The sequence below is a fragment of the Taudactylus pleione genome, unplaced genomic scaffold, assembly GCF_031769625.1.
Source record: "Taudactylus pleione unplaced genomic scaffold, aTauple2 ptg000203l, whole genome shotgun sequence".
Taxonomy (NCBI): Eukaryota; Metazoa; Chordata; class Amphibia; order Anura; family Myobatrachidae; genus Taudactylus; species Taudactylus pleione.
Window position 1 is genome coordinate 2,183,039 of NW_028284605.1, and position 13,868 is coordinate 2,196,906.

Sequence of the window (13,868 nt, forward strand, 5' to 3'; positions counted from 1 at the left end):
GTAAGTAAGAGCTAGTGAATGAGGCTGTTCATTTGTGATCAAGGACAACATAAAAAATATATAAATTTATAATTGAATCATCAATTAAGGGGAATATAAAAAAAAATACACTCACTTAAAGTAATCTGAAAATTATAATTAATGTTTAATGCAATGAAATTAATGTGCATAGCATATTATGTAGCTTTTATGTATATATGATGCAGCCTGACAGTTTGAAGAACAGTAAGGCATCCCCGCATACCTGATCCATCTCCCTGACTTGAATCGTCCAGCCCTTGGCGGAAAGATGTTGACTTCTGTAAGCCGCTAGTTTTGGGTTGGTGCTTGAAAATTGATGAGGAGAGCTCTTCTAGTGAGCAACCCAACAGATATGCAGCTTTCTGCGCCCACTCATGCCGGGCAAACTGCTTCCTGCCAGCTTTGAGAGAACACAACTTTGTCAGACTCTGAATTGAACATATGATAGATAGATAGATAGATAGATAGATAGATAGATAGATAGATAGATAGATAAAGTAAATAATGTACATCAGAACCGCAACATCTGCAATAGGAAAGGTGCAAATGTGTAACTGCATTGTGAGAACATTTGGTTACAGTGTGCTTGCTAATACTAGCAATACATAATGCTTTGCCATTATAAGGACCAATAAATTAATTATAGAAAAATCAGGATGTGTATTTCACAGAAATAAATGAGCTACTGTATTGGCAAGGCACAATGTACATTGACTCCGAGATTCCCACTTAACAGGATCTTTAGACTATGTTGATCATAGCTATTACTTAAAATACATTATAAAGCACAGATTATCATATAGAAAAGAATTCTATCATTTTGCAACAGAAACTTGGGATACCAATGTAAGGCATTAGGGGAAGTCCATAACCGCTACTCTATTCTCCCTTTCAGTGAAAGTCATAGGAACCTATTGAACATAATTCAGCTCAAAACCTGTTACTGTAACGGGACAGCCAAGACACAGGAGGATTCTACATTTGCCCATTTTGTCAGGCTGTGCATATGCTTGAAAAGTACAAGGTTACAGTTAGCAATAATATTAATTGTATTACAGGAGTAAAGCCCTTGGAAGACCTACTCACCTGAAGAGTTATACGAAGGACAAGAGAGCTACTGAAGGTTAGAGCAGAAGTGACGAATCATATACTAAATTTATATTTTAATGTTTTAGAAACTTTTAAGCTAAGCATCAAAAGTGCATTTACGGGAGGTGAATTGAGCACACGGCGTGGTACAATTTAAGGGACAAAATCATTTTGTGGCCACTCAGGAGGAAACAGAGTTCATGTTACATAAATGTGCCAGCTTTTTGTTTCATAATGATCAGTGCCTTTGTAACTTGTGTTGGTCATTCACAGTGAATGATTGTTTCTCTCTGCATATCCCTTCGCATTGAGTAATGCCCCTCTGTAGAGTACCCCTAACTGTAGGGTTGCAGAAAGGAGGAGATCTCCGTGGAGCCTACATCGAGCATTATAAATGAACTCTGGCACCAGTAGAAAGAGGAGCTCACCATGCAAGGACAGATATGTACAGCGATTTGCAAAGGTGTCGCAGGACTGAAGACCACACCTGCCACCTTTATAATTGCTCCAAATGACCACTCCTAAAAGCTTGGCTGCTGATTCAGCATTCTTAACACTTATATTGAGGCAACCATGAGAGTTCGAATGACTGTCTATGTGAGGAGCTATATATACAGACATCTACCCAAAGTACATATCTAATGTTAATACATTCATAACTAATAAAACTTCAGGGGTCAGAAAGTCCAGCCATCTCATGTGATTGGTCAATTCCCTGCCACAGAAAGTAGGAGAGCTCTTAATAAAAAGTATTTAACATCTTGTGTGTCAAAAGCATTAATTAGATGGAAGCCGAAGCCTTCCAATCAGTACTGATAGTCTAAACAGGTGTCAGCAGTGCTGAAACTTAACATTTCATGGCCTGTTAAAGAAACACAGAGCGACTGACTGATTGTCTCTAGAAATGTAGGAGTGCAGGACACTGGGCCCATGTCATTCTGCTGGCTGCGGAGTGATTATTACATTACAAGTTTACTTTGTGTGAAGATATCCTTTAACATAAGTGATCGTATTGCTACTGTACATAAGGAAAATATTGTGCTATAAGCAGAGTTTTGCTGCTTAGTTACATTGTGAATGGCTAATCATTACTTAGAAAGTGAAAAGTCATATTGAGTGACAGAGCAGTCGCCACCACTGGTCACACACTGTATGGGACAAGCAAGAGAATGACTGTCTGTATCCTTGTGCTACATGACTTGAGGACAGAAGTTGTACGAGCTATAATGGTGCACCTAATAAGATGGAAAATATCACAACAGATGCCAACTCCGGTGTGTCGATACTTCAGAGAGCATCTTCTAAACATGGAGATGAAACACTGCTCTAAGATAAAGTCATTCAGACATGGCTCAGGCATGAGAAGTTTCTGTATCGATGTGACAATGACTCAATTATACAACTCTCACACTGTGACCAGTGCGGGGAGACTGGGCACATATGTAAACAGATAAGGAGAAGAAACAAATTCACTTGGAGGTATATGAAAGCAAAACAATGAAACACTTCTTTACCTTCATCTGCTTCTGTATTGTAACGGAGCAGCATGCAACATGCAAATAAAAACACGCAGTTAGAAAACAAACAGATAAAAACATGTAATTGTTATCTAGTTACAGACGAGGATAAAAAGCAGTTTCACAAAAGGGACAAATAACAGGTTGCCGGAACAGGCCGCGGAGGCCAGGACTGCGCTTTTCAATGAACTGACCACAGGTGCTGCCAAATTAGAGGATTAAATCACTGCAGGATAACAGGCTCGTGTACTATCTTAGTTATTCTTAGACAAACAAATGCCGGCTTGTTGTTTCTGCTTTTTATTAGCAAAATCAATATTATAAAGTAAGGAGTTTAATAGATTGTTTCCTACTTCCAGTTATCCATACACAATAGTGTCTTCCTTCTACTGACAGTGGAGGCCTCACTTATGCTGGGTACACACTGGCCGATGTCATGGCCGATCAATTGATCGGCCAATATATCGTGCCCCCGTCGGCCAGTGTGTATTGACGGTATGTCTGTGAACAACGTCGTTCAGACATATCGCATTGGCTGTGCTGCACAGCCGATGAACAGATATATCTGCAGATGTATCTGTCTATCGGCAAGTGTGTACGGGCGATCACCCAATCGCCCACACACACACAGCAGCAGCCGCGGGGAGGGGGGCGGGACACACCCCCTACCCGTCCCGACCCGCTGCAGCGCGCAGATGATGGTCATTCAGTGTGAATGAACGACCATCATCTGCAGATATAGCGCTATAGTGTGTACCCACCATTAGCCTCAAGGAGGTGATCTGCAAGGGAGGCTGCTTCAGATCTCCTGACAGAGATGAGCTCCACGGGTCAGCTGCACATTCACATGTGGAAGTTCTGCTGCTCAGAATCTGGCCAGGGCCTCTGGATATTGGCAGGTGACTAATTTCAGGCTTCACAACTTCACTGTGAGCATCACTATAAATCAATTCCTCTCACCCGAGTGATGGACAGGAATTCAATTGGCACTGCCAGCGAGTACCATTGGTAATATAATTAGACAACTTTCCTCAAATTAAAGAATATTATGAATGTCTATCTTTACTATGGGTATATCGGTAAAGCCTTTTATCCAAAAAAATAAATAAATAAATATATTTTTAGGTTTAGCTGTCATTTCAGGTTGAAGAACGCAGAAATCACCATAATCAGTTTTATCTAATAAAAAATAAATACAAACACTTAGGGGGAGATGTATCAAACCTTCAAAAGAGATGGAGGAGAAGTTGGCCATAGTACCCAATCAGCTTCCACCTATAATTTATCTAGCACAGTCTATAAAATGACAGAAGCTGATAGGCTGCTATGGCCAACTTCTCCACTTTCTCTCTCTCAAAGGTTTGATACATCTCCCCCTCAAAAATAATCTTTCTATTCTATCTTGTAATAAAATAAGTGGAGCTGTACTGTAATAAAGTGCATGCATCACACCCATAACTAGACTTTTTGGTGCCCTGTGCCAGAGAGAGCATTGGCTCCCCCCCCCACCATTTTTTAAATAGGGACATAAGATAGTGCAAAGGGTCATGGGCCTTATGGGGAAGGGTCAGGGAAGAGATAGGGGAGGCCAGGATATGCTGGGATAAAAGAAGAGGAAGCTACAAGTGAGAATGATAGTAAACAGTAAAATTGCCAGGCCCAAACAGCGCCCCCTGCCCTGCGCCATGGAACTGGTTGCACTACCCTAGTTACGGCCCTATGGGATTTGACACGGGTGTGGTAGGTTGACATTTATCATGCTGTCATGCATCTGGTTGACATGCTTAGCATGTCAACAGTGACCATATCTACATATATCATGTCTACACGGATGACATGTCGGAATGATAGAATGTCGAACTAACATCCTGGGTGGCTCAGCGGTCACTTACCTTCTCCTGGCAGCTGCAGTAGCTTTAGCGTCTTGTGACGTGCAGATTTAGCGTAGTGATCTCATAGTGGCCGGTGTTCCGGTAAGTATACCTGCTCAATACCTAACCCTTCCCATAGTGCCTAACCCTACCACCTGCCCCGCAGCCTAACCTTAACCTGCCACACAGCCTAGCCCTGTCGGCATTCTAAGAGTGCCGACATTCTGAGGATGTCAACATTTTGAACCATGTTGACATTGTGGTGTTGACATGGTCAATGCCTGCCAAGCGACCGGACCCACTTTGCCACATTCATTTCTTTTTATCTAGAATTGATAAAATATTTATTTTAGATGATAACGTGTGTGTATAAAAACACTGAGATTAATATGTGAATAGTCTGCTTATGTAGACACAGAATATGTAGACACAGAATTTTCTTGTGACTTAATACCAATATAACTGTAATAAACACACACATTATATATATATATATATATATATTTTTTTTTTTTTTTTTTTTTTTTTTTAATTATTATTATAGTTTTTTTTACTTAAATAGAACACTGAATAATTCCTACATGTAATAACTAGAGTGTTTGGGTTCCAACTAAAAAGCAGCACCTCTGATCAGTACCCTGCTCCCATGACACCACAGAGATGCCAGCCTTCCAGGATTAGAACGTGCACAGTGCAGCATCGCTACTGGTAAGGAGTCTTAAATAAACACCTTGCGGCAACCTGTGTTAATTTGGTTATTTTAACAGTAAACACTGCACTAGGAGAGGAAAGGCCTCTTCTGTTTTTCATGCAAGAGTTTCAAGGCAAGAAAGTTATACAATGATGCATAGCCATGTTGGCAGCAACATGGCATGAAGCAAAACATGCACTTAAATGGTAGCATTGTTCATTATTATTACTAAGAAAGAAATGTTTATACATTCACACTACAAAACAAGGTTTGGCAGGTGCTGGCACTCCAGCTGTATCTGAACTACATATCCACAATGCTCAGTCAGCTTGCAAATGGCTGTCTTGGCGCTGTAGGAATAGAGTCCAATAACAGCTGATGTTACAAAACAGTGACCAATCCTGGATGCAAAGAAGGAGAAGTGTTCCAGAGTAACACAAGAGACGTGGAAGTAGCCACCACTTCCATAGTAACACTGACTGTACATGGTAATCCGGAACAGGACTCTGAGGTACAATGTACATGTAGACAATACAAAGTCAGTACTTTCTGTACTGTTATGATCAATGTTTTAATTAAAACTAAATGGAAAACAAGATGGTCATTATCGGTTGTCAATAACAAAAAACGATTACAACCAGTCACCAATATCCATTTACACTTTTTACTAATATTTCTGAAATAGTAATGGAAGTGAAATACTGTATAACAGCACACTGCCAGTATCCTAATTTGTAAGTAAATACTTATGATCGCAGGAACGTTTTAGAACTTAAGTGAGTAAACTTGAGTCACACAAATGTAGGATATTACAAGTGACACAGATTAGCACATTAACAAAATATTTCCTTCTACATCAGAGAGTCAATTATGTGTTTGTGAAGGCAACTGAGGTATTGTTCTTGTATGCACTAAGCTAGTTATAGCCTGCCACCTAGTGGCTACATAAAATAACATTTTTCACCTTGCCAGCTTTATTGAAGAGAAGTAGCACTACAAAAAGCCAAAGAGATACTTAGCTGAATAACCAGTGTTTTAACCCTCTAGCATGTATCGGAAAATGTAAGCAAATATCAGATTGGGTCACCTATTATGGGATGATATTGTTTCTGTATAAGAATTCGGAGAATAGTAATGGAGCTGAGTGGACAGCCATACGCATGATGCTGGAGGTGATTCTGTTCCCAGGGCAAAGTGACTGGTGAGAAGCAGACATGCTCCATGCTATAGACAGAGTGACAGAATATGATCCACAGCTGGAGGATGAATTTGAGGGAATGCACACAGATAGATACAGAAACTCAGCAAGTCAGACCAAGTTACCCAGAGCATCTACGTCTGAGACTGCAGGGGAAGCAAGATCACACATAGATTATTCATTATAGTCACTGGCTACATTAAATCAACTGTCTCGTAGTTACAAACCAGCAGTTCATACAAGCTATGGGAACACCAACAGAAATACAGTAACAGCATTTGGTCATCAGAACTGCTTCAATTCATCTTGGCAACTCCCAGTGTTTGGAGCAATGTCGGTGGAAAAAGTTACCATTAAATCCACAGTATGTTCCGCCAGTTGATAACAGTGGAAAACATTGTCCCCGAAACATCTCCGGAACCTCCTCTGTGTGCTCAGTAGTGATCCGGTGACTGAGATGACCATGGAGTAGGCTTTGCATCCCTTGCTTAACAAACCATCCAATAACCTGAGGATTGAGTGCTGTCATCATGGAATATTCCACATCAGGATTGAAAGGGTTTATACAAGGAACCCAACGATATGTACTATACGGTTTTATATGATACTACTGCTATCACCCTTAATTACAGTTGCAGTTACCTAATTTAGAGTATCTTGCCTGTTTTTCAAGATGAAATTAACATGAAGAAATCATGCTCAGGTATGGCCGTCCCTGAACAGCAGAAACTAATGGATGTCCTTCTCCAAGATCCGTTACATTAATCTTACTCTAGCTGCATTTCTTTGGGGACCATTGAGCAGTCCCAATAGCTGAGCCTCCCATACAGCCACCGAGGTTTCTTCTGGCCACAGTAACCGAAATTTAGCAGTTTTACACCTAACTGTAAAGCATGTTAGTTATGACAATTACTTGTTTAACAAAGAAAGGTGTGGCACTCTGGACTTAACTAATTACACAACAGGCTGGATAGCTTTAACAACGTTTCAGTTTATCACGGTCTTCAGGTTTAATTACATATAAAAATTACATAGAAAAGTGAACATACCTTTATACCAGAGAACATCACCCTATGTGCAACACGCCGGCTTCCCCGAGACTGGGGCCACACGGGGGGAAGCAGGGAGATGTTCTCTGGTATAAAGGTATGTTCACTTTTATATATAATTAAACCTGAAGACAGTTATAAACTGAACGTCGTTAAAGCTATCCAGCCTGTTGTGTAATTTGTTAAGTCCAGAGTGCCGCACCTTTGGTCGCTCGTCTACATATTCGTGACAACTGCAAGTTATTGATTTTTGGGAGTGCCGGACCTGTGTGGTAACAAATATTATATATATATATATATATATATATATATATACACATACACACACACACAAGTTACTCCATTGTTTCCTTGACTTTGGCAGCTACCTATGTGTAAATGTGCAACTAGTTATACGTCCAGAACCTGGGAACTGATATCTAGGAGACCTCCAAGCTGTTGATTATCTACTAACTTCCACATTAGAAAGCTAAAAAAAAAAAAAAGAAAGTAAAAACATTTGTAGACCTCTGCCAAAGCTACTAGCATGTTACAAGTGCCGCAAAAAATGTGTAATCCTAGAAATGTATATATAAAAAAAAGTTTAGTAAGCTTTGTGCCGCCTGCGGCTGCTTATTAATTCACATAGTTCCCCCCATAGGCTGTACGTACAGAACCAGATGCTGTACTACAGCAAGGTAAGAGCTTCAGGAAAAAGTGTTCTAGCGTGCAGTGCCCGGGGCTACACTAAGGGAAGAAGTGGCTCTGTTCATTAATACTCACAATGGACATTGCTGAAATCTATTTAGAAGCAGAAACCAGTGCTTGAAAGGAAGGTGTTATCTAGACCAGAACAACACAAATATTCCCAACAGCACACTGCTCTAAACTAGTAAAAGCTAGAATTCCATTTCTAAATAAAAACGCAGCAGTCTTAGTTACACGCATGTGCAAATATATAATAAGCTTAAAGTAGGGATTCTAATAAGGGAAGCTTTTGGCACTGAAGATACCCAGGATTATAAACAGTGAATCTTATGTATTATGGGATTCAGAACACACGGTGGGCTGGGTCGGTGAGGGGGCTGCAGAGGCAGATTAGGTGCTCTCACTCTCATCAGTGGGGCTGCCCATAGTAACAGAGCTGCAGTTCCATAACAGTCTATGTGATACGTCAGCCACCCAGCCTATCAGTGACTGAGAGCTGCTGCATTATGTAATCTTCTACTGTGATGGGCCTGGAAGAGGGTCAGACAACTCACTCACCAATGGGAGAAGCATTGAGAACCTCTTGTGACCATGGCTACCACTGTGTCTCTTATGGTAGGTACACATTAGGACGACCGGCAATCATGCAGATGGTCGCTTGCCCTTCACCCCGGACCACCATAGAATGCCGGTACACACTAGATGATTTAGTGAACGATGGAACACTACCTTGTTCCATCCTTAATAAAAATGCACTGCCACACACACGCGATATTGTTTAATAGTCGTCTGCGGGATCACGCAATTGTGTGTACACACTGGATGATTTGTTGTTCAAATATGACAAATCAACCTGATATCGTTCTAGTGTTTACTCACCTTAAGGTAAGTGACTCCAAAAATATACTGGTAGGTTAATTGGCTCCCAACACAAGTTAACCATAGTGTGTATGTGTGTGCACATGTGATAGGGAATATAGATTGTAAGCTCCACTGGGGCAGGGACTGATGTGAATGGCCAAATAGTCTCTCTGTAAAGCGCTGTGGAATAAGTGTGCGCTATATAAATAACTGGTAATAAATAAATAAGAGGAGGATAGGGGAAGGGGAGTAGCAGGGTTGAAGGGGTAGTGTATAGCAGGAGGGGAGAAGGATAGAAGGAGAACAGTAGGATAGCAGGAAGAAGAGGTGCAAGGCAGATAGATAGCCGGAAGGACAGGGGAGGAGGGACAGTTGGATAGCAGGGAAGACAGGGACGTGGAGATATTAGGGATAAGTAGTAGGTAGCACTGAAAAAACAGAAGCCAAGCCTCTTACCATAAAAACTTAATTACTATTATGCTATAAACAAACACAAATATGTAATGTATTCCTTTTTTTAACCCATTTTTCAACTACTCACAATCATGGAATTAAGGTTAGGATCCAATGTTAATCCCCAAATCCTGAGATTATAAACGGATTTTGGCAATGGAATGCTTAGCTGAGAGGCATATATGGGATGCAGTGGCTGGCAGGGAGTGATGGCCCTTTAGTGCCATATTGGAGGCTTGTGGTAACCACTAGTAAATTACCGTGCAACTTAAAAACACACGAATGCATGACCTACTATAGGGATTGTCATTGTTCAGAGTTAGGACCACTCTTGGCAGGTGGCTATCGTATATTTTGCACATGTGTGTAACAATGACTGATTTATAGGAATACTCCTATATCATATCCACACACTGGTGTTATGTACAACAAGAGGACAAAGATGATGCTGCAGATTGGCTTTTTTATAGCAATACTTTGGACATAGTATGATGAAGTGGAAGAGCTGTTATGTTACTTCCATCTGTTTTCCGTAATCACAGTTTGCAGCACTGTTTTACAATGAGTCACTGAGAAGACAGAGACTGTAAAGGTGATCAATCCGTAACGCGTGCTTACAAAACCACAAGGTAAGAGGTGCAGAAGAACAGGAACAATGTTAGATTTCTATTTGTTTCTGCCATAAATAAAAGGACGCAAGTGCTCAGCTTCTGTCCTGCAATGACATATGTTTGTACCTTTGGTGGCTCCAGCTGATCCCAGGTGATAAATGGCTCCAAGTATTAACCAAAAGGCCTTTTGCTCCTCACCAGAAATGCCCAGAATTTTCATGGCTGCCTGCAGCTTGCTGAATAGCTGAGCGGACTTCTGCTTATCCTCAGCCTGCATAGAAGATGGTGACAAACACAGTGATGGGCTACCGCAGCCTGGAAGCCTCTGAAACATGCCTGTCCTAGAATTAAATGGGGCGTATCACTCAGTACTACCAGTCTGTCACACATGTTCCCTTCTGTTTAGCTTGTGGGAATATTTTGTTTAAATATTGTGTAACATTATAATAGGGTAAAATGGTAGACGGGGAGGCACAATAGCCCATTTATATTCAATTCTCGGTCTTTTTAAAACAGTCATACCTCACAATAATGGAAAAGAGCACCTAGTTTGCAGAATTAAAGTAGATGACAACTTGAAGCCTTCATTTTTCAAATTCTTGGATATATAAGATAGTAAGAGTACCTATGAGTTATTATTATCATCATGTTTTATTTATACAGTGTAACTAGGTGTTTGTAGTGCAAGACAATGATAAACATATTGGGGGAGATTCCAGTAAGGGAGAAGTACCGTGACATTCAGCTGCTGCGCACATAGCGGGTAATTACAGGAGAAAAACCATGTTAATTTTTTCGCTTGCACGTCTGTGGGCTGCAAGGAAAATGAGTGAGGTGATCATGCCCAGGTAACCCACATATTATTATGGCATTGGAACCTTGCATGTAACTGAATAAAACTTTGATGCTATAGTACAGTGGTCTCCAACCTGTAGCTCGCGAGCTACCGGTCGCTTGTGGTCTTACATTTGGTAGCTCACCTAGCTGCAGTACTGCCAAGTCAACTAGGAGAAAGTGACCTTTGATGTGTGCTCCCCCGTGGCATCGACGCCATGGGTGGAGTCACAGGGAAGCATGTCAGGTGATTGCTATGGCCTCTACAGCAATCCCCTGACATGCTTTCCCGTAGTTCTACCCACAGCATCTAACCCTATGGCGGAGCAAGTGACTCCCGCCCAGACAGAAAATCACAGAGCAGCCCTGCCTATATCTTTTGCTCCTCTACTGCACGTACCTACTTGGAGAGAGTAATATAAAATGTGCCTGTGCTTAGATTTTATTTACAAACTACAACAACATCACTGTAATAATTAAATGCATTGTTATTTTCTATTAAACATTTTTATCATTTTCATTAAAATGACCTTCAATTGTTCAGTTATTAGCCAGATTTTTAGTAGAATTTTAGTAGCTCTTCAGAAGGTTTTGTTTTTCTAAAGTAGCTCAAACCTCAATTAAGGTTGGCGACCACTGCTGTAGTATCTAAGGGCAACAAAAGCAAGCAACTCTGCTTAAAATAGCGTGCCCTTAAAGTGATTTGTCCCTTCAAGAAAGGGGGAAAATAAGATTCAACCTTTTTTTTTTTTTTTTAAATCAGTAATTTTTCTGGAGGCAAAACAAGATCTTTAGTAAGGCAATTATAAATCACTGAGGGAGATGAGAATTATTTGCCGAGTCCAAAAGTGGCAACTGGATTAATTTCCCAGATTATGCACCCTAATAATGTCACCCAATCATTATACAAATGAGAAACCCCATTTCTTGATATAATAAGATTTTAAATTTGTTCATTTGATGAATGGGCGACCATCACTTCCTATGGTAAGGAACACCCTGGCACAACCACTTTTACACTGAAGTCACAGTTTTACCTATTTAAAGCACATGCCCCTCACTAACCACCAGACGTAGTTTCTTAACAAAAGATAGTTTAAGTATTTTAATCCACAATATGTCACCCCATTTATAAGTTTAAATAATGCAGTATAAGAAGGTAGATTGCATAATGATATTAAACTATTGTTAATTTCTATTAAAGGTTGAGCAGCATGGATGGTGTAATGGTTGGCATTGCGCCTCACAGCACTGAGGTCTTGTATTCCATTCTCAACACGGCACTAACTGTGGAGATTATACGGACTGGTGCGACTGGCTAAATATTCTCTGTAAAAGTACTGCGACGTGTGTGCGCTATATAAGTAACTGCTAATAAATAAAAATATAAAGCACACTATAGGCCACAGATCCACTGGCTTTTTTGCAATGTTTATTTTTTTGTTTAACTGTGTCACATGCGTTTGTTAATTAGGAGCTAAAAGTAAGTTTCCTTCATTTGTTTACATTCAAAAATGTTTTCTGCGTATCTGAACAAACGCTGCTGCCATGCTAACAAGCGCTAGTGACAATAGTAGGCATGGTTACACTTGTAAATTGAGCCTGTAACGTCATTACTGAAGCTGTATGAGGTACTGCTTACCTTGGATGTAAGAGTAAGACCAAACACATTGTTGTCAGCCAAGTGGTTGAGATGAAGCTCTGTCCTGGAGAATTAAAAGCAAGGGCTTTTTAATAGAATGGATTTAAATGAAGTGCTTAAATCATGCCCTACATTGGTACCAGCAGCATTACAATACACTGTCTCCATTAATTAGATTAGCACTGTCTAAACCAGCCAGATCAGGCCCATCGGCATTCATACATTCACCAAGAATTACATTTCACACGAGTATTTCAAAGAGTAAAAGGCATCAAGCTTGTGTAAGCAATTAAACCAGCACCAAGTAATGGAAAACATTACAAATTATGTTACAATGAGTCTGTATAAAATGCCAGCTGGAAGGATAATCTGTTATGTTTTAATTGCAGGCGACAAGTCACAGCAAGTTGATCCTTTTAAAAAAAAAAAAAAAAAAAAAAAAAATTTTTTAAATGTAAATGTACTTTTGGATTATTTAATGTGTGTTCTTCAGCCTCTGCTTTATATAACCTAACGTGCTTATGTATAGAGCTACTGACAATGATAACTCCCAAACCAGAGTGGTCATGTGAGAGTGCAGATAACTGTATAACACAGTGGTAATTTCTGAGACTCCAGTTACTGGAGTACTCAAACAATAACAACAAGTTATCGTTAAGTATAATATTTAGATCTAAATGTACCACCTGAACCATTTGAAATCATGGGAGCAATGCATATATGTGCTGATGAAGTATGACATTTTATCCTGTACATACATGCTAACAGAGGTGTCATACATATATAAAAAGCTCAGTTACCGGAGTGTGCTATCTGCACCAGCCAGGAGGTAGTAGAAAACATTAAAGGAAGCTTCACTGTCTGGACGTCTGGCCACTCGGAGTTTCTCCAGAAGCATTGTCTGAAACCCAGGAATATACACGATCAGGGCTGATTTTACACAGGGAAACTTTCACCAATCCAATAGTCTATCAAACCAATAAGAAACCAAGGGCCTGATTCTGCATTGCGCACATTTCCAAATGCAGCCCCATATCGTGATTTCATGCAAACTGCATATGCATTGCAGCCTACACACACAACTTAGAGCATCTACGGGCGATTTGTACAGATTTCAGGCGCTGCTCACGGATGGCTGAAAGGGCATTACCTGGCGGCGAGTGGGCACTGGCATGTAGGAGAATCATCCCGTGGGCTGCATAGAGTTGTGACCTATGCTGAGCTCAGCGTATGCAGACTTCACTATTTTCAGGCAGATCGTTTGCACCAAGCAGGAGTAGGTGCCGTTACTAGTGACGGCGGCTGCTTTTGCGGCCGGGGGGCTGGGTGTGGTGCAGACGCATA

The 13,868-nt window shown here is 40.6% G+C and overlaps 1 protein-coding gene across 26 annotated transcripts in view; it reads right to left on the bottom strand.

Moving 5' to 3' along the window:
* MYO18A (myosin XVIIIA) overlaps nucleotides 1-13,868 on the bottom strand; it is a 350,017-nt gene that overhangs the window by 192,809 nt on the left and 143,340 nt on the right. For all 26 annotated transcript variants that reach the window (XM_088477757.1, XM_088477755.1, XM_088477756.1 and 23 more), the window contains 4 exons: nucleotides 13,325-13,425; nucleotides 12,525-12,588; nucleotides 10,175-10,319; nucleotides 245-421 (listed from right to left, as the gene is read on the bottom strand). In XM_088477757.1, the coding sequence (XP_088333883.1) occupies nucleotides 245-421; nucleotides 10,175-10,319; nucleotides 12,525-12,588; nucleotides 13,325-13,425 (487 nt within the window). The remainder of the gene's footprint in view (nucleotides 1-244; nucleotides 422-10,174; nucleotides 10,320-12,524; nucleotides 12,589-13,324; nucleotides 13,426-13,868) is intronic.